Below are 25,886 nucleotides of genomic sequence, written 5' to 3'. Positions count from 1 at the left end.
ACCCAACATGGCCTCTCCTCTGTAAATAGCATTATGAATCATGACAGAGTTACTATTTTCAGGAGAGCTAGATTTACACTCAAGAGTCAGGCGTTTCGTTTGGTCTTGGATTTGGATAGTTTAGGACAGCAGATACGCAGGGAAACAAGAAAAAACAGCTGAGAAGGAGAAACAGCAGACAGTAAGAGAGAAAATAAGGGGAGTGGGAACCTTATCCTGGAATAGCAGCAACTAGAGCTGCAGACTCCACCCTTCTCACCCCTCCCCTTACACTCTCTCCCTCTCTCCCTCACTATCTCTCTCCCTCTCTGAAGCAGTCTCCCAGTCTGTCATTTGACCAGGCAGTTCATAGAGGCGAGAGCTCAGCTCCAAAAAGAAAATAGGGAAAAAGAGAGACCGAGGGAAGGGAAGCACATCCAATATAACGATAAGCTTGCTGCAACGTTTCCTCGGCTTTCTATCACTATCTGAAAAACCCTGTGAGTGTGGATTTCTCTTTGGCCGCTGCTTTTGTGGACTCTTTCTCTTCTCCTTGGTCTGGATGTGGACTTTAAGTCTGTCTGCGGTCAACTGAGGAGGGCGATCGACTGACAACTTTGGGGATTTACGCTCTGAGGAGTAAACCTCTACTCGTGAGGGAGAGAGGGGGGAAAGAAAGAGTGTCGGGCCATGCCCACCTCTGCTCATGGTTCAACAGCATGAAAGGGGGCCATCACCATCGCCACCACCGAGGCTGTGGCTGCCAACACTTGTTCCGTAAAGTCCTGGTTAAGTGTGGCTGCTGTTATGCCAGAGTCAGAGGTGAGTGTCACACGCTTACAAACACACCGACTCATAAACAGTGTTGTTCTTTAATATCGGTCTAAGTTTATTTGCCCTTTTGCATTGATGCTGTACTTTAAGAATGTCTTCATGAGTCTGTTTCTGTGAGTTTGTATGTGTTTTTGTTGATCATACTGAACTGTAGTGTCTCCGGCACTTAATACATTCACTCGCTGTTCTTTTCCTCCACATTTTCTTACATGTCCCCCCACTTCTCCCTTATCGCTCCTTCCATTCCTGTGAGCGTATGCTAATGGTTTAAGTGTAAGCTTCAATCCTCTCGCCTGCTCTCTCCGCCTCCAGCTAAAGCAACAGATGTGGGTCACATACACACATCAGAGTAGGTGGAAAAATACAGTTCATCCTGCAGATGACTACAATGAGGATAACGAAAGAGGACATGCATCATACATTATTCCATTAAAAATAGAGAGCAAGAGAGGAAGTGTGCGTGTGATTTGGAAAGTGACCGTGCTCATTATGATGTGTCAGTCAGGTATGTGCAGCACATGGGTGCATGAAACCCACAGGGGGGCTGAACTCTACCCCAAACAGTGAGAGCAGAACAGAACAGCAGTGATCTCTCCTCTCTATCTCTATCTCATCTGTCTTATCTATCAGCAGCAGGTGGCATTATATGTTCTTCCAACATGGCTGGAGTTCATACAAAACTCAAGACCCATTGTTCTGAGAGCGGGGAAAACATTTTAATCAAGTCTTTTGTTGCTGTCTTGCACACACAAACACACACGACCTCTTGTCACAGTGGCTTGGACGCAAAGTTAAAACAACAACAATGGCCAATAGCACAATATGAGTTTATTCTGCAGTACCATGCTGTGTGTTTGTTACCATTTTACAAGCCGACATCAAAGGGATAAACAGTAGACGTACCCGCTGAGGCCCTGCACATGGGGTGGTGGTCTTTTGATATTATTGGCCAGCGTTGGTGGATACATACCTCAGATTCCTTCATTTTAATCTCTTATGTAATGGATATTCTTCTCCCTTTCCATAGCCTGTAGCTCCCCACTGCACCGCTACCTTGTTCTCATAGTAAATATGCACGCTTAGATCATGATGTCTAAACATGTCGGGGTTTGGACAAAATGAAACATTTCAGGCTATTAAAGGACAGTAAGAGCATAATTCAAACAATCCAGTAGTCTTTCGTTTTAATGTGTCAAGATGAGAAATTTTACAGTTAGTTTTACAATCTGAGCAGGAGAAATATGAGAGCTCTGCCCTCTCTGAAGAGACCACATTTTAAAACTACAGTAGTCTCTCAGACTAACCTTAACTATTTATGTGAAGCTGGGTGCTCTATAAAATCTCCTCATAGAGCATGTAAAGTACATTTCTATGTTGCGACCACTGGTTTGGTTCCACTCGGAGCTCACATACAGTCCTCTCCAATACTGGAAAGCTGTTTCTATAATTAAACACAGGGGGGAGGGGTACGTTTTATAATACTTTCTTCTTTGTGATCTGATCTCTTCTCTGACTTTTCATTTAACTTTTCAAACTCATTTACTGTGTAAAACATAACTGACATCTTGGACCCTGCATTTTCTGTTGTGGTGTTTCCAGGAAAAACACTGAACAATGCAGGTTTGACCCCACTAGCCAAGGTCCTCGGCACTGGCAGTCCTAAGACAATGTTCTGACAATGTCAGAGTATTAAATAAAGTCTATGTTTGGCAGTAGGGCAGTTATTTCTTTTAAATAACACACTAGCTGACTGCTTTTTCAGCTCAGATAATCAGTGTCAAAATACACTGAGGTACTCTGCTTAGTGAGGGGCTGCCAGATTTCTATTGTGACAACAACAAAGACTTTCTCCTCTATAGTCGTTTGCATCTCAGTGACGAACTGTCTTAGACTATTGTATCAGACAAAACTGTTTACGATGCAGCTACACACCATTCATTGATTCTAAAAAAGCCACTCCGCTGACGCAAGAGGAAATGATAGTTTACAGCATGATTCATTCCTACTTAGGCATAATAACACCTGCTTGTTCGCTGCATGATGACACAGTCCAGTGTGCCTTTTTGCCACACTGTATGTGCATCTGGCGTGTGCCTCCATTCACAAGCACACTCGGATCGACACACATGGAGCTATCAGCAAATGAATGACTTGAAGTGATTTTAGCTGCTGGCACTCAGATTGAATAACTTGCCCATAATGGCCATCGCTTCTTGCCAATTCACTTGAATGCAGAAAAGGAACTGCAGTGCGTCAGAAAAACAGGCAAGTCAATGGCTTTCTGTGGCCTTATGAAGACTACCCTGCCAACATCTTTTTTTTCTCTGCACAATCAATGTGTAATGAAACAGGAAGAACAGTATAGACGCCTCAGCTAGGGCTTTGTTGTCGAATATGTGTGTGTTGCAGGTTTTTTACAGTCCTAACAAGTGCCAGAAGGCATTCAAAATAGTCAGAGGAAATATGACAATACATACAGATGAGTGCAGGGAGAAAGGACGGGGTGGGATTATTGATCTGAAGAAAAACACAGAAAGATGGACAGGTGGAGAGATGGGTATAATGAAAGAGAAAAGCATGTATCATATTAGCCCTGATGTTAGCGCTGTTCTGCAAGGCACATTAGTGATTGGCTGCTAGAGGGCCATTAGTGATGCCTGCTTCCCAGCAAATACTGTTGACAAACCAGTTAAAAATAGATGGTGTGTCTTCAATCAATCCATTGGCCAGAGTAAGGAAACACAACCTGTTGAGTCAGATCTGTGTTGTACTTTAATAAAAGTGTGTAATGTGTGAGGGAAAGGTGGAATAAAGCAAGTAATATCTAATATCTGGAATATGATAATACATCAAGGCATTTCATGTAGTTTTTGAGGATCAAATAATGAGTTTCAAAAGCATGCACAAACTCCCAGTGATGCTGACAATGATTTCCTTTTACATACATGGTAATGTATAAGCCAACGCTGTCGTTTCTACATCACATCTTTACTGCGGCAAAGCCTCTCACACACCTAATGGTATTCGGGATGCACCCTGAGGTAAATCTGACACCGACAGAGGAAACAAATGTAGGCAAGATGACGCTTGAACAAGGCAGATTCTTCAGAAAACATTTGGAAATATATTTTAGGACATGTTAAAATAAGCACAACATTTCTCCAGAAGCGTGGGAAATATATTTATATTGTATCTATTTTTTAAGCTTAAGCTTATAATACAACTAAATGAGACAATACATTTCTGTAATGCATTTTTAATTGGTTTGGCATACATCTGCAAAAGGTTTAAAACGGATTTGAAAGACATGAAGGAGTTTGAATGAGAAAAACCTGAACAAATTGGAAATGAGTGACAAAAATACAGAACACAAAGATACACTTTGTATGTAATTTTCTGCACAAAGTGTACTGTAAATGTACCGTAAGCTAAGTATTTTCTGGTTTCCTAGGATTAATTCCTTTATTAATCAGGGAGAAATACAAACTCCAGCTAGTGGGGTGTTTGCTTTCCAAAAAAGCTCCAATCAGCTGGTTACCAACAGTAACGGGCTTATCCGAGCCTTTTTTCACTCCTTACTTTCACATACACACCTGACCTGCTGTGTCCTCCCCAAGAAGCAGCTTTACCTCTGTCCAGGAGTTTAGGTTACACTTGACGAGGCCGCGGCTGTAACAGTGGCACACCAACTAAAGAAATGATTCTATTCATGGACCTACAATATCCACCTCTATCTCTTTTCTCCTTGCTCATGTATTTGTTCTCTTCTGTCCCTGTTCAGAAGGAAAAGGCTACGTGCGGCATTGCATGTGCATTGTGCATCTATATGTGTTCCCTCTGCATCTGGGATTGTGTTTATTTGTGAATGTTTGGGGCTGGTGTTGACTCATGCATGCAATGAGTTAGGACAAGGATCCCCTTCAGCACACGCACACACACACACACACACACACACACACACACACACACACACACGTACTGTATATTTACTTGGTTTAATGGCAGAGACAGAGAGAACAGTGGAATACATGGAAAAGTGTAAATAAATAATTGGACATTAAATGAAACTGTTTTTCCCCACTGCATGTGTGCGTCCACTGCATACACACACAAATGCAGACAGAAACACATGCATAGTCATTGTCATAAGTCAAAGTAACAAAAAATCTACAACATGATCGTTTAGACCTGTGATAATTATTACATTTGCATATTCGCTGTCTTAAATTACGGCCACAACTAACTAGTATTTTAAGCTTGTTTCTTCAATGAAATCAACTAATCTTTTCCCTGTGTTAAAGTGCATAACTTTTGGAGTGTTCCTGGTTTTAAACACCCCTTGTACTTTCCAGCCACTTGATAATCTTCAGCTTCAACACCGGCTCATTTGCTGCAGTTTCCAGGCAATACAAAATCTGAATATGCGTTGTCCCCTCGGCTCCTTCACATACCTGAGTGGGTGATGGTGTTACATCCCTCGGACGTGGTAGGGCTCAATGTCTTGCTCAGATGCCGAAATTTGATCCTCAGGTTTCCCTGAGACCCCTGAGACCCATGGATAATTTTGATAACAAGTCGAGTGTGCTCTTGACAGAAAGCAGCACTGTTGGCAAACGCGAGGGAAAATTGCCGTGACAGAACCGCCGTGTCTTTTTATGTCTGAGCTGGAGAACCGTCTCTGTCATCAGCTTATAAGGCAGACTTCAGACATTATGGAAAAAGCAACAAAAATAGCTAAAATTGAAGGTATGCTGCTGGCCTGCTGTGGTCCAGCCTTGTGTTCGGCCGTCTGAGATATTTTTAAACTTTGCCCTCCAGCCCACCCTCGTCCTCGTCATCTCCTCTTGCCCTCCCACCCAACCCCCGGTCTCCTCTCTGCTGTGCAACTCATCTCTCCTCCATATTGTTTCTCTCTCACACATGCAAGAGAGAGGGAGAAAGAAAGAGAGAGAGAAGAAATAATAAATAAATGGAGTAAGAGAAAAGATGAGAAGACGTGGGTAGCAAACCCATGCTCCCAGTCCCCCAGCTTGATGAAAAATTACATGGTCTTAATTTTTGGCCGAATGTTGCATGATTTGCTGGCTTGGAATGTGAACACCAAGTAAAGCATTAGGATCATTCTCATTTCTCTCATTCTCCTCCTCTTCCCTTCCCTCTGTCCTCCAGCTCTGTCTCCCTCTTTCTGACTGCTCGGCGCCGCCAGTCAGCCTCTTATTAATTGTGTCTTCTCCCCTTTTCATTTCGCCGTCTCCTTTTGTCACGTTTCATTCTCCTTCTCTTTGCGCTCGACTAAACGGCCTTGCCCTGGCATATTTCCTGGACTCCCGTGCCCTTCTCCTCTTTCTCCCACTTTCTATCGCTCTATTTTTCCCCCCTCTTCCTCTGGGCTCTGTTTGTAAACGTGCAGAGGAGGAGAATGAGGGAACAAATTATGAAACACAGGAGTGCATTCCATACCTTGTTTAGAAAGAATTCTCCTACAGCGCAGAGAGGGAGACGAGTCGCTTCCCCCCACTTACAGGCCATATGGCTCTTTATGTGTCTGCAGTCCTCAGGGGTGTCGAGACTTTTGTTCGTACACTATTAACACTCTTATTGCTTTCCTCACTTCCTCTTATGTTCGCTCAAAGTTAACTGTGCTTTTATGAAGTGACACTGAGTACATTGGGGAACATACGAGTCCACTTTCTGCTCTGAGCATCTCTTCATCCAGCATGCTCACTGTGAGTCTTAGCGGCTGGTTTACTACAACGATTGCCTCAGTGACCCCCAGGCTGCAGAGTAGAGAAGCACTCTGGCTGCGCTCCTCTGCCGTCCTCCCTCGAGAATATTTGATGGAGGCCTCGCTGAGAAAACCTTCCTAAACAGAGCACAAGACAAACAGTGGAATAGTGGTGACAATGTTGAAAGCGACGTGGAGTTGTATTGAATAAGAGGACTTGAGGTTTGACTACAATTAAGAGGAGCTGATGCTGATTGGTGATGTACTGATCCTGAGAACAACGGCTGGTTGTGTCTTATTGGCTCCCTGGTTCTTAATCAAATTGACGTTATGTTCAAGAGAATTAGTCGTGTCCTGACCTGAATTCTCCCGTGGGTTTCTCTGTGACCAGAGGCTCGTTGTACAAGTTCATCAGTTGCTCAAAAGGGGTCTAATTATCGAGTATCTTAAGTGGACTTAACCCCGGGACACTAACGTCGAGTGATTTTTATCCGCGAGATTGTGGTTATGTTAGTTGCGTGGGTCCTTGTGTAGCTTCGGACTGCTCACAGACATTATTGAAGGTGGGCGTGTCTCTCTGCTCCAACCCCTGTTTTTTTAACAGGTTCGGGTGATTTTCATCCAATTTTAGGGATAGAGGGTGAAAACATTGTGGGTGGACATTACCATTGCAGGAACACTTTTCATTGACCGGACAAGGCTCACATGTCCCAAGAACTACCTAAAAAACAAGTTCATAGTTCCATTATTTTTAGTTTGTATCATGTTTTATTGACGATTCCTTCTATTTAATTAGGTCCATTACATGGTGTTACTATTTGTAACGTTAGTGTTAAGTAAGTTAAATATCTCAATAGAATCTTAAATATTACTCAGTCGCAAAATGAATTCCTGGTAAATCGAGACAAAAATGAAGCGCATAACTTCTTCGCTCGGTTCCCTCGAGCAGGCACTCTGTGTCTCGTGGAAGAATATCAGAACGACAAGACGTTTTTAAAAGGGGAATTAGTGATCAAAGAAAGCGAAGGATGAAAGAAAACATTTCCCGGCAGTCATAGGAAGTCAGATGAGTTGTTGTTTGCTGACGATGTAGTGCAGCAGGCAGAAACAAGAGGAGAGGTTTGCCAATCTGTTGTCAGCACACGACACTGATTGTCAGTTGTCAGCAGGAAGCATTGATTGTTACCACAGACACTTCAGCTCTAGTTCAGAGATAGCCAGCAGTGAGTCGACTGCTTCTCATGCTGAGGTTTTGGTCTGGGTGGCCTCGCGGTTAAGACAAAGCCAGTGACAGAAAGTGTTGCATGTCGAACCCCTCGCTCTCCCTATGCGTCCTGTCAGCATCTTCATCTCACGAAGGCAAACCGCCCGTCCTGCAACTTCTTCCTGAATGGATTTTTGTGTATTCATAAGTAACTCTCTTCGTGGCCATATGAAAAGCTCTTTATCCAAATGCAGGATTTGATCTGAAATAGACAAAAACTGACAACTGGTGCAAATGGTTGTCTTCAATCTGGAATGAGCTTTTCAAAAGCATCCTTTGTGTGCACAGCATTGTTTTACAAATAAGGCACAGCAACATTTAACGGTGTGTTACTGTATAAATATTGATGCAACTCTATTGCTAATTATGTTGTGTACACTCTAAAAAAAAAAAAGTTGAGTCAACTTAAAAAAGTGAGGCAACCAGCTGCAAAGCCTTTTTGAGTTCACTCAACTAAGTTGTGTCAACTTATAATAAGAAGTTCACTCAAAGTGCTATCTTAAGTTTGTCAAACGTAACATTACTAGTCAGACCTACTTATGTATTTAAGTTACCACTACTTAATTTGATAGTCACATCTACTCATGTACTTAAGTTCAGAACACTTAAAATATTAAGTTGGAGAAACTTGAAATTGTGTGTTCTTGTAAATTGAAAACATAAATCAACATAACTTTAAATTTATTGTTGAGAAAACTTACTTCAAACTTAAAGTGTCGTTACTAAATTTCACTGCCCATTAGTTGAGTACACTCAATTCTTTGCAACGTTGCCTTTATTTAAATAAATTAAAAATGTACACCATTTTCTTTGGAAAAGTCAACAGTTAAACAAAACAAACTTCTTCAAACACAAAATGTTTATTAACAAGTAAACATTTGTTTGCATAACTATACAAATTCCAGGTGTCAACACTTAAACATCGACATAAAATCCAAATGGCTGCAAAAAAAATAAAAAATGAAATCCAAAAGCAAGGCCTTGATACAAGCTTTGGGACATTGTATATGATGGAACATATATAAAACACAGAAGGACAATGGCATTGGTGGGAGGTATACAATGGCTTAAAAACCTATCCTATCCATGCATCTATCCATCCAGTTACTGTTTAAAACTGCAATATCTTAAATACTGTTAAGATGCAAAAAACAATTTAGTACAAGTTATGCTTTCTTAACATACACAGTACCAATGCTGATTCCAATATCAGTTTATCATTATGGGCACTGTACACTATCAGCAGTGGGACATAGTTATATTGTTTTTACAATGAATGGACATAAAAAAATGTATTGTCTGTAACAAGACAACTGCAACCTGAACTCTTACCCCCCTCAAAATCCAGCCAAGACCATAGGCGGGGTTTACATATGGCAGGCTACTTGAGCAAACTGCTTTTTAAGGACCGAACCCGGGCAGAGCACTGGGTACCAAGGTTCATGAACAACTTTGAATTACTTCGAAGGTGTACCTCATGTCTTTCGGATACTCCAGGTTGAGAGCATAGATGAGTCCAAACAAAAGGGCAAATGCAGTTGGGATGTCGCATATATCATCCATGACAATCCGTTTCTCAATAATCAGGGCGATGCTTAGTGTTGTTAGACTTGAGCGGACCGTCCCAACGTCATCTTCAGCAAGTAGTCCCAGTTCAACTTCTTTCACATAAGATTCCTTCGGGTCTGTATTCTACACAAAAACAAGAATCCAGAGACAATAATAAATATTCACCGCCTCTTAAGTGTTCATCTTTTTTTCCTTCATCACTCTGTAACAATACAATTTAAAAGCCAAAATACATTTTCATGCAGATTTTGAAAACTAAAATATAAAACTTTCATACAAGAGTCACCTCCTACACATTAGTATTATAGTATTTAAATCGTCATAGTCTGTTAAATTAAATAAATTGAGCAAAAGACAGGGAAACATTTGCTCTCATGGTACAGGCTCCCTTTAATTTAATAAGTGACAAAAACCTAAACTGGAACAAATCTGCTATAAAACAATGGACATTACTATTCCAAATCTGCCAGATTCTCACCCTAAAGAGTATTAGCGGCAAAGGGTGCTGATGTAAAGGTTTTTGTTTTATTTTCTCAAAAAGATTAGCTCAACAAAAGTGTACTTCAACTTTGAAAATGTACTGACAGAATAACTTTGTAATTTAAATACTGACAAAATGTGTATATGCATCATTCTCAAAACCCATGACCAATTTGGGCTTGGAATTATAAATGTAAATTTGAAGGAGAATTGCTGTTACAAAATGCATGTGATGCAGGCATTACACTCACTTGTAACCTTGATGCTACAGTAACATTGCCAGTATTGGCGATATTACATAAAATTAAAAACTATAAAAGTTACACTTATTAAAAATTTAGATGGATTAACAAAGTAACAGTGAAGTAGAAATGAGGGTTTGATGAAAGTTTGCATTAGTGTGTTCTTGCTCAATGTGCAACCTTAATGACAAATTGGTCTTACCAGACATGTCTTTAGCAAGCCGTCCGGCTTCTCCTTCACAATAAAAAGGTAGACCTCGCAGAGCTGTACACTTTGTGGGCAAGGACATCTGTCATCTGAAAAATACAAATTGAAGATTAAAAATTTGACATAATACAAAATAAATTTGGAGAATGACACAAAAAATTAAACTTGGACAACACAATATCACTAAATCCACTTATTATTTGCAGAGTTGCACTTTTAGAAACATACAAAACAGTTTGCATATAAAAGAAACAATGATGCAACTTTAACTTCAATTTAATGTCAACCACAAAGTGCGCAGGCTTTGTCAATGCAGTGTCTCAAGAGAGAAACGTCCATTCATGGAGCTCCACGCTGCAGCAATACATTTACTGCTTTAAAAGTGATAGCTGCAAATCTCATTGTAAAAAGCACGCAACGTATTTTTCGCTGCTCTGTCCACTGGGTGTTCACCTGTGTGCCCGCCGTGTCTGTGTGCATGGCGTTACAGAGAAGAGTTGTAACGCGACCATGTAGACAGGTCGGTTGATAAAAACAAATATATTTTTGACGAAGCTCAAAATGTGTTCTATTCTTACAACATGCCTCGCGGGCGACTCGCGTGGTCCCTGCGGGCGAACAGGTGCCAACGGCACTACCGTCCAGGTCCTGGGCGCTATCTAGTGCCCCTGAATGCTACGCGCGGGTAACTAAAGAGTGAACTAGAGCCTCTAGTCTGGAGGCAGTCCCGACGCCACCAACGCTAAAGTACTGCGAAGCACTGCAGCAACATGTTAGCTAACCTAGCTAACACGAGCGGGTCGTTATCGTAAAATTACACATGACGTTATGAACACGTGAAAAGTAGGCTGGTGTCTGTCACGTTATAAACTTCGTAATGTTAACTTTGGCATTAAAAATCAACAGGTTATCTGACTAGCTCGTTAGCTAACGCACTGAACATACACAGTCTTACCTGGTTAAGTGGTGCGGGACGTAAACGGCATTCTGCAGAAACACTTGAGCTGGCGTTGACCGGCGCGAAATTGCTCTCTCATGCGGAAGTGCGCATGCGCAGTGGTAGACGGATATTTGAATCTCTTCTTCTTCTTCTTCTTCTTTATCTTCTTCTTCTGCTTCTTTTATGGCAGTTGGCGGTTTTTTCTTCTCTCTCGCTTTATTGAACATATATTGTCAACAGACATTCAGCAGTTTAAGATTAAGATGTAAAAAGTACATGTCAATCAAATGAGATCTGAAAAACTATCAAAATATAATAAAGAAACAATGGTATTATCAAATCAATGTATCTTAAACAGGGGCTAAAGAAAATATTTTAATATTTATTTCATTATTTAAAATATAATATTAAAGTAGTATATATATATATATATATATATATATATATATATATATATATATATATATATATATATATATATATATATATATATATATATATGTTTTATTTTTGTGTGTTTGTGTGTTTACTGACACATGCACAGTGGTCTTAGTTACCTCAGTAGATGCCCAACTCACTATACTAAGTTTTCTCAACTTAACATTTTCAGTGGATTCCACTCCTCATTAATAAAATTGAGATTTTGAGTTAGTTCAACTTTTTTCAACGATATTTGTTGACTCAACTTAAAAAAATGTGTTAGGACAACAAATTTGAAGTTGGGCTTTTTAGAGTGTATGTGTTTGCCGCCGACAGGCATGTGCACATGTGTGTGTTTAAATATGTAGGTTGAGTTCATGACGGCCGATCTTTTGTGCGGCTGTCTCCCTTCTGGGTTTTGTTGCTATGGTGATTAGAGTGGGGAGAGGTCTAGTGCCATGGAAAGGAAGGAGAGTGTGCGTCTGGAAAGCCCATCAAGTCTGACTGAGAATAACTACCCGCACACATCTACGGCCACGGTGTGCCAAATCAGCATTAGAGCTACACTTTCGGTTTCATGCATCCATGATTAGAATAAGTCCTTCTGCACAATGAGTACTTTTACTTTTGGTACTTTAAGAAGTTATCTAAACTAGTGTTTGCCACTTTTTAAAAAAAAAAAATAAACAGTTGCGACCCAATCCACAATAAACCTTATCTATGAATCATGTGAAGAGCAGAATTTGTGCATCAATGAACATTCCTGATCATTTTACAGCCATTTCTGAACAATATGAACATTCAGGCTCCTTTGTGTACCTCGAAGGTGTGTTGCAGATACAGTAGCTATAAGAAGAAACGTATTCCCCCCTTAAAATAAAACAATAATCTATGAAACTCCCCCGTCGGTCTTCACCCAATGCTTTATACGACAATCAGGGCATTAATATATAGCATCAACAACTATGTGTTGAGTAAAAAGACAGTGGAAAACATCTGAGCACAGAATGAAGGTGCTCATCTTCTGTGTTATAATCAGAGCGTATACTTTAGTGCATGTGAGCGTGCCCCACTAGTTGCTCTCATAATGTCTTTGTGGGTCCACTAGAGGTGAGCAGATTGATTCAAATAATAACACAAAGAAAAGAGTTCAACAATCTACTCATTATACAAAGCCCTTTACAACCCTCAGCCCCTTCATACCTTTCTGACCTCCTGCAACCTCAGATCTGCAGACGTCAACCTCCTTATATCATTGCGATATCATTGCACACTGCATTCTGGGAAAATAGAATCAGGTGTTCTCAGTGCTTGATCCATACAAGAGAATGAAAGTCTTGCTGCTTTGATTTGGACAATTCTTCATAGTTCTGAGAGGGAAATGGACCACACTGGAACCTTTCCTAGACTTTACATTAAGAGAAATAAAGGCAGACGGTGCAAGGAACTTGGCAAGCCTCTCTCTGAATGGTTCTGGAGGAATGTCTGGAGCTTTCAAGCCAAACAACCACAAACATGGTTTCAGACTGCCACACAGCTGCAGCAGCAGCAGCACAGGAAAAACAAGGGTCTGCGGTGCGACTGCCACTGCTGATGCACCCTTTTTTTTTGTAAAAAAGCGTAACATTCAGATGCATGGTGGTGCTGGGGGATTGACTGAAACCTTGGTTGAGATGGAAGCAGCAGATGTGTTCAGAAGTTTCTCAATCACTCTTGTTCCATACAATGTTCCACAGACAATAAGATTAATGCCAGCATCATCTATCCACTCTTTGGCTGCGATGGTTTACGCTGAAGAGAAACACGCCACAGAAGATCGACCCCGGTGGCTTGTTTGTGTGTCTTCTGCGCATATTCTTCAGCTATACTGGAATCACAGCAGTGTGTGTGTGTCTGCATAAACTAGGTCAGTAGGAGGACAGGAAATCTCTGTTCACTTGTCTGTCTGACTGCAATGTGTCTCTCCATGCACACAAATACACACAAACACACACACACACACACATGCACACACAAAATAATGACAATGGTTGCACTCCTGCATGTCCATGTTCCTACATTGCTCTAGAAGTATTGGCGACATGTGCCCTAATAGCTCTCTTCGGTGTCTCACTCAAGGTTTTAGTTTATATCTGGCATATGTGCTTAAGCTTCATTCGCTGCTTGCCTAAATCATGAATAATCCCTGCTCTCCCCATGCGCCCATCTCAGCCTCTCCCTCTTTCTGCCGCTCATTTACATACACACACATTACTATTCACTGGAAAGATATCATCCTGTTAATTTCCGAGGATTTCTAATGTTGAAGGTTTAGTAGATTAAGTCGTGCATCGCACGTAATCACCACTGGAAAAGAGAAGAGCGATTTTTCTAAGTACCGCCTCTCTGCCAGGTGGTTTTGAATGTCAAGCTTGTGCTGGTCTCAGCAGCTTTGGGGCAGAGCAGGGCCTTGCATCAGAGGAGGGAATCGTGTATCCTGGGATCAGGACACACAGCTAAAAAAACCCTGCAGTGCCGAGAGGGGAAGAGTGGGTTAGAGTGCAGAAGAGGTGGTGGGGAAGGAAGGAAAAGAGGAAGGAGTCAATATAAAGAAGGGGAGAGGGAGGAAAACAGTACAGAAACAGTACACACAAAATACACACAAAACAACCTGTAGCCAACAGGAAGAAGTATCATGAGAACAAAAAAATGATAGGGACAAGGATAGGAGGCAAGACGTCAGGAGTTTCAAAAAGGTCCAAAAATGATCTTGCTGACAGGTGTAAAAAGAGAGCTTAAACGTTGCCTTGTTGTTTATGCAAAAGTTCATCAGAGGGCAGTTAAGGGGTTTCCTGTCATGCCTCTGGCACTAAGTGCTTCATTGTCTCACAGGTCTATCAGTCTGCACATCTGAGTGCCTGGGTGCAGCCCAGGTCTTGCTAGTTGATGGGAAGAGTGTCCATTTCCTCTGAGTAGGTGAAATGTAATATACAAGCAGAGCGTGGCCCGAAATGCATAAGGTGGGGAAGGCAATGAACGAGTGAAGGACAATAAAGAAGATAAGCATGGGGTACTGTTGAGTTGTTGATGACTCAGGCGTGTGTCTGGTGCCTGCGTGTTGACCGCAGCACTCTGCACTCTCATCACCCGTGTGATCTTTGAGGTGATGGCACTGATTGACAGCAGAGCTGGACATTTAACATGTTTGACAGTGGTGACCTGCAATGCCTCTAAGTTGCTTTGTTTACTGTGACAGACAGATGCCACTGGAAGCTCACATCACAAGTGACTCCAGCCACACGTCTGAACAGCTACCCTGGAGGACGTGTGCATGTGCCATTTTTGTGCAAATGAAAGTGCGTGGGCACCTGCATGTCTGTCTGTATTGGTGGAGTCCAGTGATGCCTAAATTGCCCATACAGTCCCAAGAGGCTGTCGGATTGACAGAGAGCTCCAGAGTGGAGCAGCTGTGAACAAGTTTGCTCCATTACAGCCAACGCTTTTAGCCTGATTTGTTGGCTCAGCAGCACTCACTTATCAACGGATCAATAATGGGAAGTTGGACCAAACTTCTTTCAGGGGGGCCAACACTAAAAGCACATCCATCCAAATAATTTACCGACAAACCAGAAAATCACTGGATAATTCAATTCAGATACAATTATATTCAAAACTTTGCTGAGCAGCCATGGTTCTCTGTAAACCACAAGAAAAAGACAGATACACATCTCAAGATAATCAATTACTTCTTTTATTCAATGCTGGGCTTTCACCAGACGCCCACTCACAGTCTGAAAGTATGCAAAATATTTGATGGTTCCCGCTCCTCAAATGTGACCATTTAAGCTTTCCCATGTCAGTAAGTGAAATATTTGACTATGGAAATAGTTGTTTTTGTGAAAGCCCCAAATTTATTCAACCAGACATGATGACAAAAGTTTGATTTAGTGCAAGAATGGATAAATGAAGCATAGACTGCCTAAACTAGATTCTTTAAAGTCGTCCTCTCAGACGATGATTTCTGTCAAACTTCACTGTTATGAGTGGTCAGCAGCGAGAGACAGTCTGGAGATACTTTGCAGCAGAAACCCCACTCGGCTCTAACGTTACATGCTATAGCAACTTTTTGGGCGAGCCTCCCACCCGGGCTCCGCTCAGCCTTTCAGACAGTGAGTGGGCGGCTGGTGAAAGCGAGCATTACCTGTTCACCACAGATCAGCCTGTGCCTTCAACTGTCAATTATCACGAGCACATAAACAATAGTCCGCTTGCATTAACAGCCTCAGCGTGGGTAATCTTTTCTTAGCAGTGCCATGGAGACCAATGTCACTGCATGGGCACTATTAGCATCCAGCGAGCGAGAGGGAGAATGGGAAGGACTTCTTTTCAATCTCTTTTTCTCTCGCAATGTTCTCGACGTAGGTGTACAATGGCATCAACACCTCTCATCTTGCAATGTGCAGGGAGAGTGGAGGCATGTTGCTCTGTGGGGAAGCTCATCATCTCCCTTTGCGTTTTACAGTTTCCTTGCTGTTACTGTGAAAATGAAAAGCTGTTAATGATGTCCCTGTAGTGGCCGACTGTTTCGTAACAATACAGACATTAACAGGGAAGCCGACCCATATGCACCATCAGTTGAGGAACTGCAGGGTTTCCATGGTGACGAATGCAGATGAAATAATCTTCATTAAAAAAACAATAAATTATGTACACTCTGCATGTTGTAAATCCGTACATTTGACAGAACCACTGTGTCATTCTGGCGTCAAGTCGCAAATCGTGGCGCTGTCCTGCCGTCTCCACTCACTTTGAATTACTTCCAGGCACAGAGAGAGTCTCAGTCTCGCTTCTCCCATTTTTTCTCTTGTTGTGAAGCTATCTCAGCAGATGTCTGGAGTTGGTTAGAATCGGTGTTACTGCGGCTGCGCCTCCGCACTGTGACCTCTAAACCCTGCCCGGCTGAACCTGAGCAGGGAACAACACAGGAAAACACAAACCTCTAGGCCTGGTCTTTGTTAGAGGTCAGAGCAGCTGGGGGCGGGGTTATCACATGTATCAGTGTAATTTTCCTCTCTGTTCCCTCAAACTGGTGACCTTCAGAGATGCAGTATGCTTTACATCTTGTCTTTACACACAAATAAAATAGCTTTCTGATGTTTTATTGATATCCTATTGTCTACTACAGCTAAGACACTTCACAACAGGCTGAGGCTTGAACCCAGACTGCTGATCTTTATTATGTTGTCTTACAGTTTATGTCTATTACCCGCAGGGTTCAGTCGTCTCCTTTCTTTGTACCCCTCTTTTCTCCCTTGTCTCCTCCCTCTGTACAATCCTCCATTCTGCCTGGCTCAGATCCCCTTTTACTCTCTCCAGTCTTTCATGTGGATGGGGGTGGGGAAGGATGGGGAAATTAGCCACCCTGGGTTCACTTACACACACACACACACACACACACACACACACACACACACACACACACACACACACACACACACACACACACACACACACGCATGACGCCGGTAAAATGAAGCGAAAAGGAATATTACAGAGGAAATGCTGTCTGTGTGGTGAAAATACACATACAGACAAATTACAAAATTTTTATTGCTGGATCCATAAAGTGAGTTGTTTTGCGCAAACATTTTGAACGAGGTTTGTGCACTGGAGAAATGGGGACAATTTTTCCACGGCTCATTTTTATTGATCAGTACAGTGGCTGCTATCGCATTTCGAGGGAAAGAAATAATTAATACAGCGCGGAAAAGCTCAATCTCTTTAAGTTAGAAAACTGAGGGCCATTGTGAATTCATTTTGGTTTTGCCTTTGAAGATGATACACATACTCACAAAATGGGCCATGCTGTGTCAACGTTGCTGCTGCAGTTTGGGTCTTAGTCTTACCGCTGAGTTGTGCGATAAGATCTTCCTCTGTGGCTCACGTAACGCACACACTAAAATGAGGTCAGTGTTGTCTTTTTATGAACAAATGCAAGACAAATTCGCAAAGTCATTACAAGCTTTTGGAAAAGTGAAGTTTCGTAAAAACTAAAAGTAATTTGGCTTTCAGCTTTGTCACATTAAGCTGACAATTGGCGTGGAATAGACCCTGTATTCAAACAATATTACGCCTGGGCACGAGAGTGTTTCTCCAACTGTAGAAGAGTGGTGATTGAGAGTCAGAGGTCAAGTCGAGGGCAAGAAGATGAATGGGGAGGCATGACTGAACTGCATTTGCACAGAACAGATAAAACACTCAAGACACACAGCTTGAAGGGAGAGCTACCTCAGGACTGAAGAAGGGCGCTAGCGTCTGGTGGATGAGGCAGGATGGGAAAAAAAAACAAACTGTCCCTAGCAAAGATCTTCCTTTCTACAAAGGATTAAAGTGGATGTCCGGTCCCAGCTCGGCCCCCAGCTCACTTCCCATGTCCTTCTGACATCCCAGTGCAGCAGCCGGTCTGGAGTATTTTTCACATCCACCATTCTGACCTCATCTGTCTGCCTCGCCTCAGAGTGTGTGCTGCTCATGTGATTGGATGCACAGCTCAAACATGCAGAACATGGTTTGCGTGACATAAACATAATAGTGCATCTTTTATGTTGCAGCTTACAGCTGCACAGCTGTGTTTGAATAGGAAGTCTATTTATACATCCACCCTTTGTTTTATGTCTCCCTTCTCTGCTGTGTTGTCACCTCTCACTGAGCAGCGCAACTGCTTTCATTTATTAGTCAGTCGAGAGTTACATTGCCTTTATCTAAATGCTGTTTTTGCACATATATTAACTGATTAATTGAATGTGGTCTATAGAGAGAGTCAGAGTGTACTTTGCCCTCTGACCCATTAAACTCTTAAAATGTCTCTCCCCGTCTCTTGTCTCCAGACTCCTACTCAGCAGCAGGCAGTGAAGGCAGCATCTCCACCTCTGTGGCGTCACTACCCCCACAGGCATCAGGCAGCTCGGCCCCGAGCTCCCCGGGCTCCAGACGCTCGGTGAGCACGCTGAAGAAGTGGCTCACGAACCCTGTCCGCAAACTCAGCGTCGGGGCCACCACCAAAGGGGAGCGTCAGGTCCGCAAACTTGAGGGAAAGCCTCCACCTCTTCCGTCCCGCAGCCACAGCCAGGATCTGGGCAGCCCCCCGAGGCCTGATGATACTTTCATCATCCTGCCTGTCACCCATAGAGAACTGGTGAGAAATTAAAAGCTGTAACAAGGATGCATCTTCTTCTTTTTCTTGGTCACATGAATTAATCAAACAATGTCTTGCATGCCGGCTTTGTGCTTTAAGTTTCCTTTTCCATGTTTGAGATGAACCACCTCATAAGTAAACTCATGGAATTAGTCCCACACTGTCTTATCACTAAACATGCAAAGCTTCAGTCCTATATAAACACAAACTAAAGCCAACATCTTGACAGTGTCTTGTTTACACTGGGTAGCTCAAGACTATTAGTGGCAACACAGGTTTAATGCAGAGCTGATCCATGAAGGACTAAGTATCATGGCAGGTGGCGATGCTGTTACATAAACAGCAGGACTGCTGGCTCATCCCTCAGGAACTCATGGCGCCATGTTCTGTGATTCATGTGCTCTTTTTTTGCCATTGTGCTGCTGCCTGTGTGCCCGAATGCATGAGCATGCTCCAGACATTTTGCATCATGTTGAGATTGTGTTGTTCTGACACTGTGGATGTGTGTGTGTGTGTGTGTGTGTGTGTGTGTGTGTGTGTGTGTGTGTGTGTGTTTTCCAGGAGTGGAAAGATGGCCTGGCAAGCCCTGAGGACCTGTCACCAGCAACACTGCAGTCCCCCAGCTACATAACTGACTCGCTGATCGGCTGCACGTCGCTGCCCAACACCCAGGTCTGTCACCGTCTAACCTGTTGTATCTGTCACCACATATTATTTTTGTCACAAAACATGGCAGGGAGGTGACATCAGTACTGTTTACATGGCCCTCCTGCCTGATCTGAAAATGACTAACTCTGCTGCTGCAGGCGGAGTTAAACTATCAGGCAAAACAAACTCACTTCAACCAAAGATGCTTACATATAGATATGTAGACCAATGCATGTGGACATAGACATAAACCCCACCTCCCTCCTCCCCACGTGTAAGGGAGTCCAAGTGAATACAAGGCCCTTTCAGAGTAGATCGATGCCCCAGAGGGCAACGCTTGACCTGGACCTGTGTGATGCATGACTCACATTCAACATGTACAAAAGGACATGCCGGGAGATAAATAGGATATAGCACAAAACGGCAGATGCAATGAAAGATGACTCCGCTTCTATGAGCTGACAAAGAGCGCTGTGTGTGCACACAAATACGCTTGCATTTCTCCATCAACACTCAGTCGGAGTCAGTTGCTCATTGCATATCAGCGTCTTAAGTCAAGTGTTTAGAGGATCTCTTTTGAGTTGGCGGCATGGCAGAAGCTGGGAGTTGCTGCAGCAGCAGTAATATTGCAGGAATCACTAGAGCTTGAGCCCTATCGATACACATGAGAACTATTATGGCTCTTTTTGGTGAATCAACTCGATAGCATTTAAAACCTAATTTCAATCTGAGCAACACATCAAAGTGCATTGATGCGATTACATCAAGGGGATGAGGTTAGTGCTTGGTGGAGAGATTAAATGATATAGAGCAGTTATCTCTGAGCTGTGTTTTCTGCCTCTGTATTTCACACTCAATGGCCTCATCTGGGTTATCGTTTATCCTCTTTTTTTTTCACATGAACGTCTCTAATCTCACAACCACAGCGGAGCATAGTTTTTGATATGTTTTGTTGGTCAATGGAAAGTTCTTGTGATTGTCAGCAGTTACAAGATGTGGTGAGGAACCCGGAACCACGGATCAAAATATTTATTTTAATAGCTTGTCCCGAGGAGCAGTTTGTACAGTTTGTCGTCTCGACACACAAATACGATAATAAATAAGACAACTTTAAAATCTAATCCGTTGCGATTAGCAACAATGCAAACAAATGGCAGTTTTCAGCACTTGAGACTATGTAAGTGTGTTCCTCATTGGCTCAGTACCTTTGATTTGTGCTTGCGTGTCTAAGTATAGATGGGCCCTTTGCGTTGTCTACTCCATCACAAAAAAGAGAAATTCCTGATACATTGTTCTAATATATATATATATATATATATATATATAGAGAGAGAGAGAGAGAGAGAGAGAGAGAGAGAGAGAGAGAGAGATAATGAATAGAAATATTTTTGACTGAACATTTTTTGCTTGGACAACAAAGAAAACAGCAAAAGCATCCTGCCACTGTCCAACACTATAAAATATTTGACATTTAACAGATTCTCTTCTTACTTGAGACTTGAAGCTTAAGACAAAAAAATAACTTGTTGCAACCCTGTTCTTGATTTATGGAATAGTTTGAATATCCTTCACAAAAGCATGACCTCAGCTTTTATTAAAACTGTTGTCAGTCTTTTTCATGAGCTTCTGAGTAGAAAAACAAAACTTTTAACAGAGGGAGACGGGTTGATTTTGGGCCTTTGGGCTTTGCCACAACACATCTGGAGGTGATCAGGGAGACCTGTCAGCCCGGCTGGAACACTCGGCGCCGGGCAGCAAGGGTCTTTATGGAGCCTCTCTGGCTCTGCCTACACCCATGCTACTTAGCTGCGCTTTGTCAATTTCATTATTTTTCTCTCTCTCACACATCATTGTGACAGAACAGTAAGCTCACAACTTGTAGACGCCAACCAGCATATCATGAGAATGGCAGGTGAACAAATTGAACAAGGCCAGAGGGGAACTGGAAAATATTCTTTAGCATTTTCCACTTACTTTAAGTCGATCTATTCGATCAATGTAGCCCATGTATTTCGCCGTGGGGTAGCTGCCTGTCAGGGGATTAGCTGCATGTCTGGAGTGTGTGTGCAGGTCTGTGTATGTGTTTAAGGTGGGGAGGTTATGCATGACTAGGACAATTGGACATGGGGAGCTAGGTGAGGACAGACGGCTGCTCCTATAAGTTTACACAGTCAGAAGAGAGTGACTAGCCTAAAAAAAAAAACGCTGAGCAGTAAGGCTAAAAATAGAGGCAAATACTTTTGTAAGCACACAATTGAACAGAGGGGGGCCTGTGACTCATTGTACAACCATATAAATGGCTTATTGTGCAAGACAAATAAAAAAATAGAAACAAGACAAACATGTTGGTCTTGTATCGAGTTAGTGATGATTTTAGTCTTTGCAGGCTTTGTTTCCGCATGCACAATGGCTCTATATTTGCACTAGGACCCCCACAGGAAATTGTATCAATTCCAGGAAAAAGCATGAATAGGAGGTCATGTAAGTTATGAAAACAATCCATTAGATCAGAGTAACCTTGGTCAAATATGCATTTCTTTTGGTTTTAGTAGACGCAGAAATAGACAAGAAAGACACAGTGATGTGATGTCTTGGTTTGAATCCTCAGGTGACAAAATGGAAAATATATAACGTATTCATTTACACGTAAATCAGAAATGTAACTGCACTCATCTCCTTCCGAAGCCCAAACTCCATCGAGAAGCTCCACAGCTTTATTTGTCATCTCCGACAGCTTGGGAGCCTTCAACTCTTTATCTTTTAATCTCTTTCTCTCCATCAATCTGTGGCTGATGTGCACAGCACGGACCATTAACGGTGACAATCTGAATCTGATCTTCTTATCCTTCAATCTCTGCTCCTCGTGTCTCTCCGCGCTTTCTGGTCACCTTGGCAACCTGCATCATTATCGTCTCTCTTTTGCTCTTTATCTCCTTTGGCCTTCTTTATTCCTGGCATGATCCCCATTACTGCCAAAGGACCTTTGATAAACAGTTTCTCCGTCTGTTTGTCTCCGTCTCCTCAGGACACTCAGTCCATCAGTGTTTTGCCAGATGACAGCGGCTCTGTCCTGATGGACGACACCTCCAGCCAATGGTCAGCTGCGGCCGACACTGAGGAGGAGAGAAGGAGTGCCTTAGAGAAAAGCATGTATGTTTTTTATCAATGTAAAGTACCAAATGCATCATTTATCTCCCGTGATAATCCTCATAGCAGCCCTATGCTAGTTTGTGTCATCTTTAGAAGCAGTCGCTGATTTCCAGAGAAATTTCCCCAAAAAACACCGTGACCCCAGACAAATATTTATCTATTTGTTGGAATCATTATTCTCCACATTTCTCGAATAATATGCTCGTCTGCATTGACAGTGACACAGAAAGAAATGCAGATAATCTTAACTCAAGGTTCACTTTACTGCAGGAGCTACCACACGATTTTTGCAGTGTGCAAATTAAATTTGGTAGCTTAACTGACACTAATCTGCCTCCTTTTATCTTTACAGGTATGTACTGATGGAGCTTATTGAGACAGAGAAGCACTATGTGGTGGACTTGGGGCTCATAGTGGAGGTAAACCTCACAACCACACAATCTGCCCTGACAGAAAAAAGGGGATTTACTGTGTGTACCAATACCTATATGACCATACTATGTCAGGAAAAAGGTTGAGCATGTCCCAAGATGTACAATCCAGTATGCCAAAATAGGAATTTGTCCTATTGCGTCCGGTCGCATGTTAAAATATGCCATCCAGCATGTTTTTCTGGTCATTCTGACCCTTAATCCTCAGAGTAGGAGATATATGAGCAAGAGGGCCAAAGTTCAAGGTGCCGTGTTATGACAAAGTGGTATGCAACAGTATTGTGTAAGGGCTGCAGTATGTAAAAGTAAAAAGAAAACGTATGTGAGTTTGTCATTCACTCAGTCTGTCAGAGACGGCCCAAAATCCTTATCACAATTCCTACACTTTCCTCCATACTTTGGTCTGCCGCCATACCGCTGTCTCCAGTCTTAAGCAGATTTTGTGAATTATTATCTTCAAGGGTATTATGTTGCGAGGCGATCCATCTTACGGGTGTCTTTAATAGATGGAGTTATTTTGGTTTAGAGAAGAATTCTGGACATCTAAACTTGAATAAAAACATATTAGCTGCTGTGTGTTAGAACAATCCAGCTGTATTTACTGGTGGGATTCAGAGCCCGTTGCTGTTTTTTGTTGGTGTGAACAGACATCAGCAGTTCTGTTATTTTCCATCGCAGGGCTACATGGCCACAATGCACTCCAAAGGTATACCGGAGGACATGAAGGGAAAAGACAAGATTGTTTTTGGGAACATTCACCAAATATTTGACTGGCATAAAGAGTAAGTCCCTGATTATTTTGGATTGATTGATGATTGAGAAACGTGTGTTTGCTCCAATTGCATTCAAAGCGAAAGACAAACTATGATTTTCTTGCGTGTGTATGTTTTCTCGCTGTAGCTACTTCCTTGGAGAGCTAGAGAAGTGTATAGCAGAGCCAGAGAGGCTAGCTCAGCTCTTCATTAAACATGTGAGTATGTATAGGCGCACACACGCACATGTACACACACACACGCCGGTGGAAGTGTCTGGGTCTGCTTCCTTGTGCTGTTCAGCGTGAGTTTCAAAAGAGCTAAGAAAACATGCAGAGCTCCTGTTTATCTTATGCCGTACCTCTCTCCCTCAACTAACTGCCAGCGTCTCCCCTTCCACTTCCTTGTTACTGATACGTCTCAGTCCAAGCTGTGCTTTTACAACAGCGTACTCGGCCACCACTCACATACACACCAACATCACACCGGACCATTTTTAGTTTGGGCCAGACTGGTCTGGAAGCATCAGGGGACAAAAACTGCTGGAAAAGATAACAAGAATAAGACGAGGAATAACAAAACCTCAGCATTCACTATTTGATATGAAGCCTTTGAAGCATGTGAAGCAAAGCGATGCATGCATCAAAAGATTCATTGGTAAGTATATTGTTCTTAGAATAGAGCCTTAACTGGAAGAGGGTCACACGGCTCATATGGGGGAGCACAATTAGATTGATGTATATTGGTTAAGTGGTGGCACATGCAGACTGAGCAGACATGATGGGTAATTTGCCCAACTTGTCTTTATCTTCTTGTGTGACAATGATTAAGTTAAATGTCTGTCTCTCTTGTGCTATATTCACTCTGTCTGAAGCTCTTTAAACAATTCAATAAAGCTCAGCCCACTGGATAATTAACTTAAAAAGCCTGTGGGGGAATAAATAAACTTGTAACTAAATCTAAGCATAGTGTAAAATGTTGAAAACAAGCAAACTGGGAACATGGCCTTAATGAAAAGCAGAAAGCCCAATCTGCTTTTAACAAGGGCTGTGTCACCAATATGCAACATGTGTGTGCTCACTCCCGCACAACATGTAAACACTGCAGCCACACCAGTATACTGAAAGCGGGGAGTCGGAAGAGCTCATATTTCACATGCAGACATATTGTGCAGGGTTACACAATGTCCATATTCAGGTGAAGCTGCTCACGGGTCTCTAGGTTACAGAGCCATGCAGCTTGTTGCTAGGTACAGCCTTATGTTGGCAGTCTTTGAAAGGCTCAGGTTGCACTGAGAGTAAACCCGGTGAATTATGTATAACCTGATGCTCATCTACATGTAACTCCATTATGACTCTCCGAGCGGCCACATCTGCGCTCCCATGCCAATTAGTCACAGAAGAGTAAGCGCTAACCAGACAGGGTCAGCGTCAAAGGCCCCGCACTCTGAGACCAATCATCATTGCTCTGAGACACAGACATTGATTGTTGAGGTTTTTGCACAAAGTCTGAGACATTTTCATTTATCTGTAATGCAATTAAAGAAAAAAGTATTTGTTCACTTTGTGACACATTTTTATGAAATGTTCTACATGGTTTTGCAATGAGATGTTTGTTTGACTTGTAGGAGAGGCGTCTGCACATGTATGTTGTGTACTGTCAGAACAAGCCCAAGTCGGAACACATCGTATCGGAGTATATTGAGACTTACTTTGAGGTAAGTACCTCTTTTTATTTAGGCAAGTACACAAAAATACCGTGCAATTGTGATACATTTAACATTTTTCTCTCTCCCACTGACCCCCCTCCCCGACCAACAAAATTAAAAAAAAACAACTCTTAAGGATAAAAACATCCAAGGGAAAAAAGATCAAATGAATAAGGAATAAGTAAATAGACAGTTCTACAAAACCTCTTTTAATTAAAAACAAATATATAATATACATTCATTCTAAAAATGTCAGAAAATTGTGAAAATTGTTACCAGGAAGAGAAATGACAAATATTACATGTTCAAAGATGAAAACCAGCAAATGTTTTGGCTTTTCCCTAATAGACTGAAGAGACCTC

The 25,886-nt window shown here is 42.2% G+C and overlaps 1 protein-coding gene and 1 long non-coding RNA gene across 3 annotated transcripts in view; one reads left to right on the top strand and one right to left on the bottom strand.

The window, feature by feature from the left end:
- Positions 1-346: 346 nt before the first annotated feature.
- Positions 347-25,886, top strand: part of arhgef25a (Rho guanine nucleotide exchange factor (GEF) 25a) — a 31,314-nt gene continuing 5,774 nt past the window's right edge. For both annotated transcript variants that reach the window (XM_068598354.1, XM_068598353.1), the window contains exons 1-8: positions 347-801; positions 18,528-18,835; positions 19,397-19,507; positions 22,509-22,633; positions 22,986-23,052; positions 23,743-23,846; positions 23,965-24,034; positions 25,444-25,533. In XM_068598354.1, coding sequence (XP_068454455.1) covers positions 699-801; positions 18,528-18,835; positions 19,397-19,507; positions 22,509-22,633; positions 22,986-23,052; positions 23,743-23,846; positions 23,965-24,034; positions 25,444-25,533 — 978 coding nt within the window. In that variant the 5' untranslated portion in view covers positions 347-698. The remainder of the gene's footprint in view (positions 802-18,527; positions 18,836-19,396; positions 19,508-22,508; positions 22,634-22,985; positions 23,053-23,742; positions 23,847-23,964; positions 24,035-25,443; positions 25,534-25,886) is intronic.
- Positions 8,644-11,534, bottom strand: LOC137800660 (uncharacterized). Its single transcript, XR_011079642.1, has 3 exons — positions 11,257-11,534; positions 10,296-10,390; positions 8,644-9,494 (listed from the first exon to the last, which is right to left on the bottom strand). It is a non-coding gene; the product is annotated as an uncharacterized lncRNA (long non-coding RNA).

This window comes from Clinocottus analis, unplaced genomic scaffold, assembly GCF_023055335.1.
Source record: "Clinocottus analis isolate CAN_PGR_092001 unplaced genomic scaffold, fCliAna1.0.p SCAF_4, whole genome shotgun sequence".
In the NCBI taxonomy this organism is placed as follows: Eukaryota; Metazoa; Chordata; class Actinopteri; order Perciformes; family Cottidae; genus Clinocottus; species Clinocottus analis.
The sequence above is the reverse complement of the archived record's forward strand: the minus strand, read 5'-3'. Positions and strand labels throughout refer to the sequence as shown.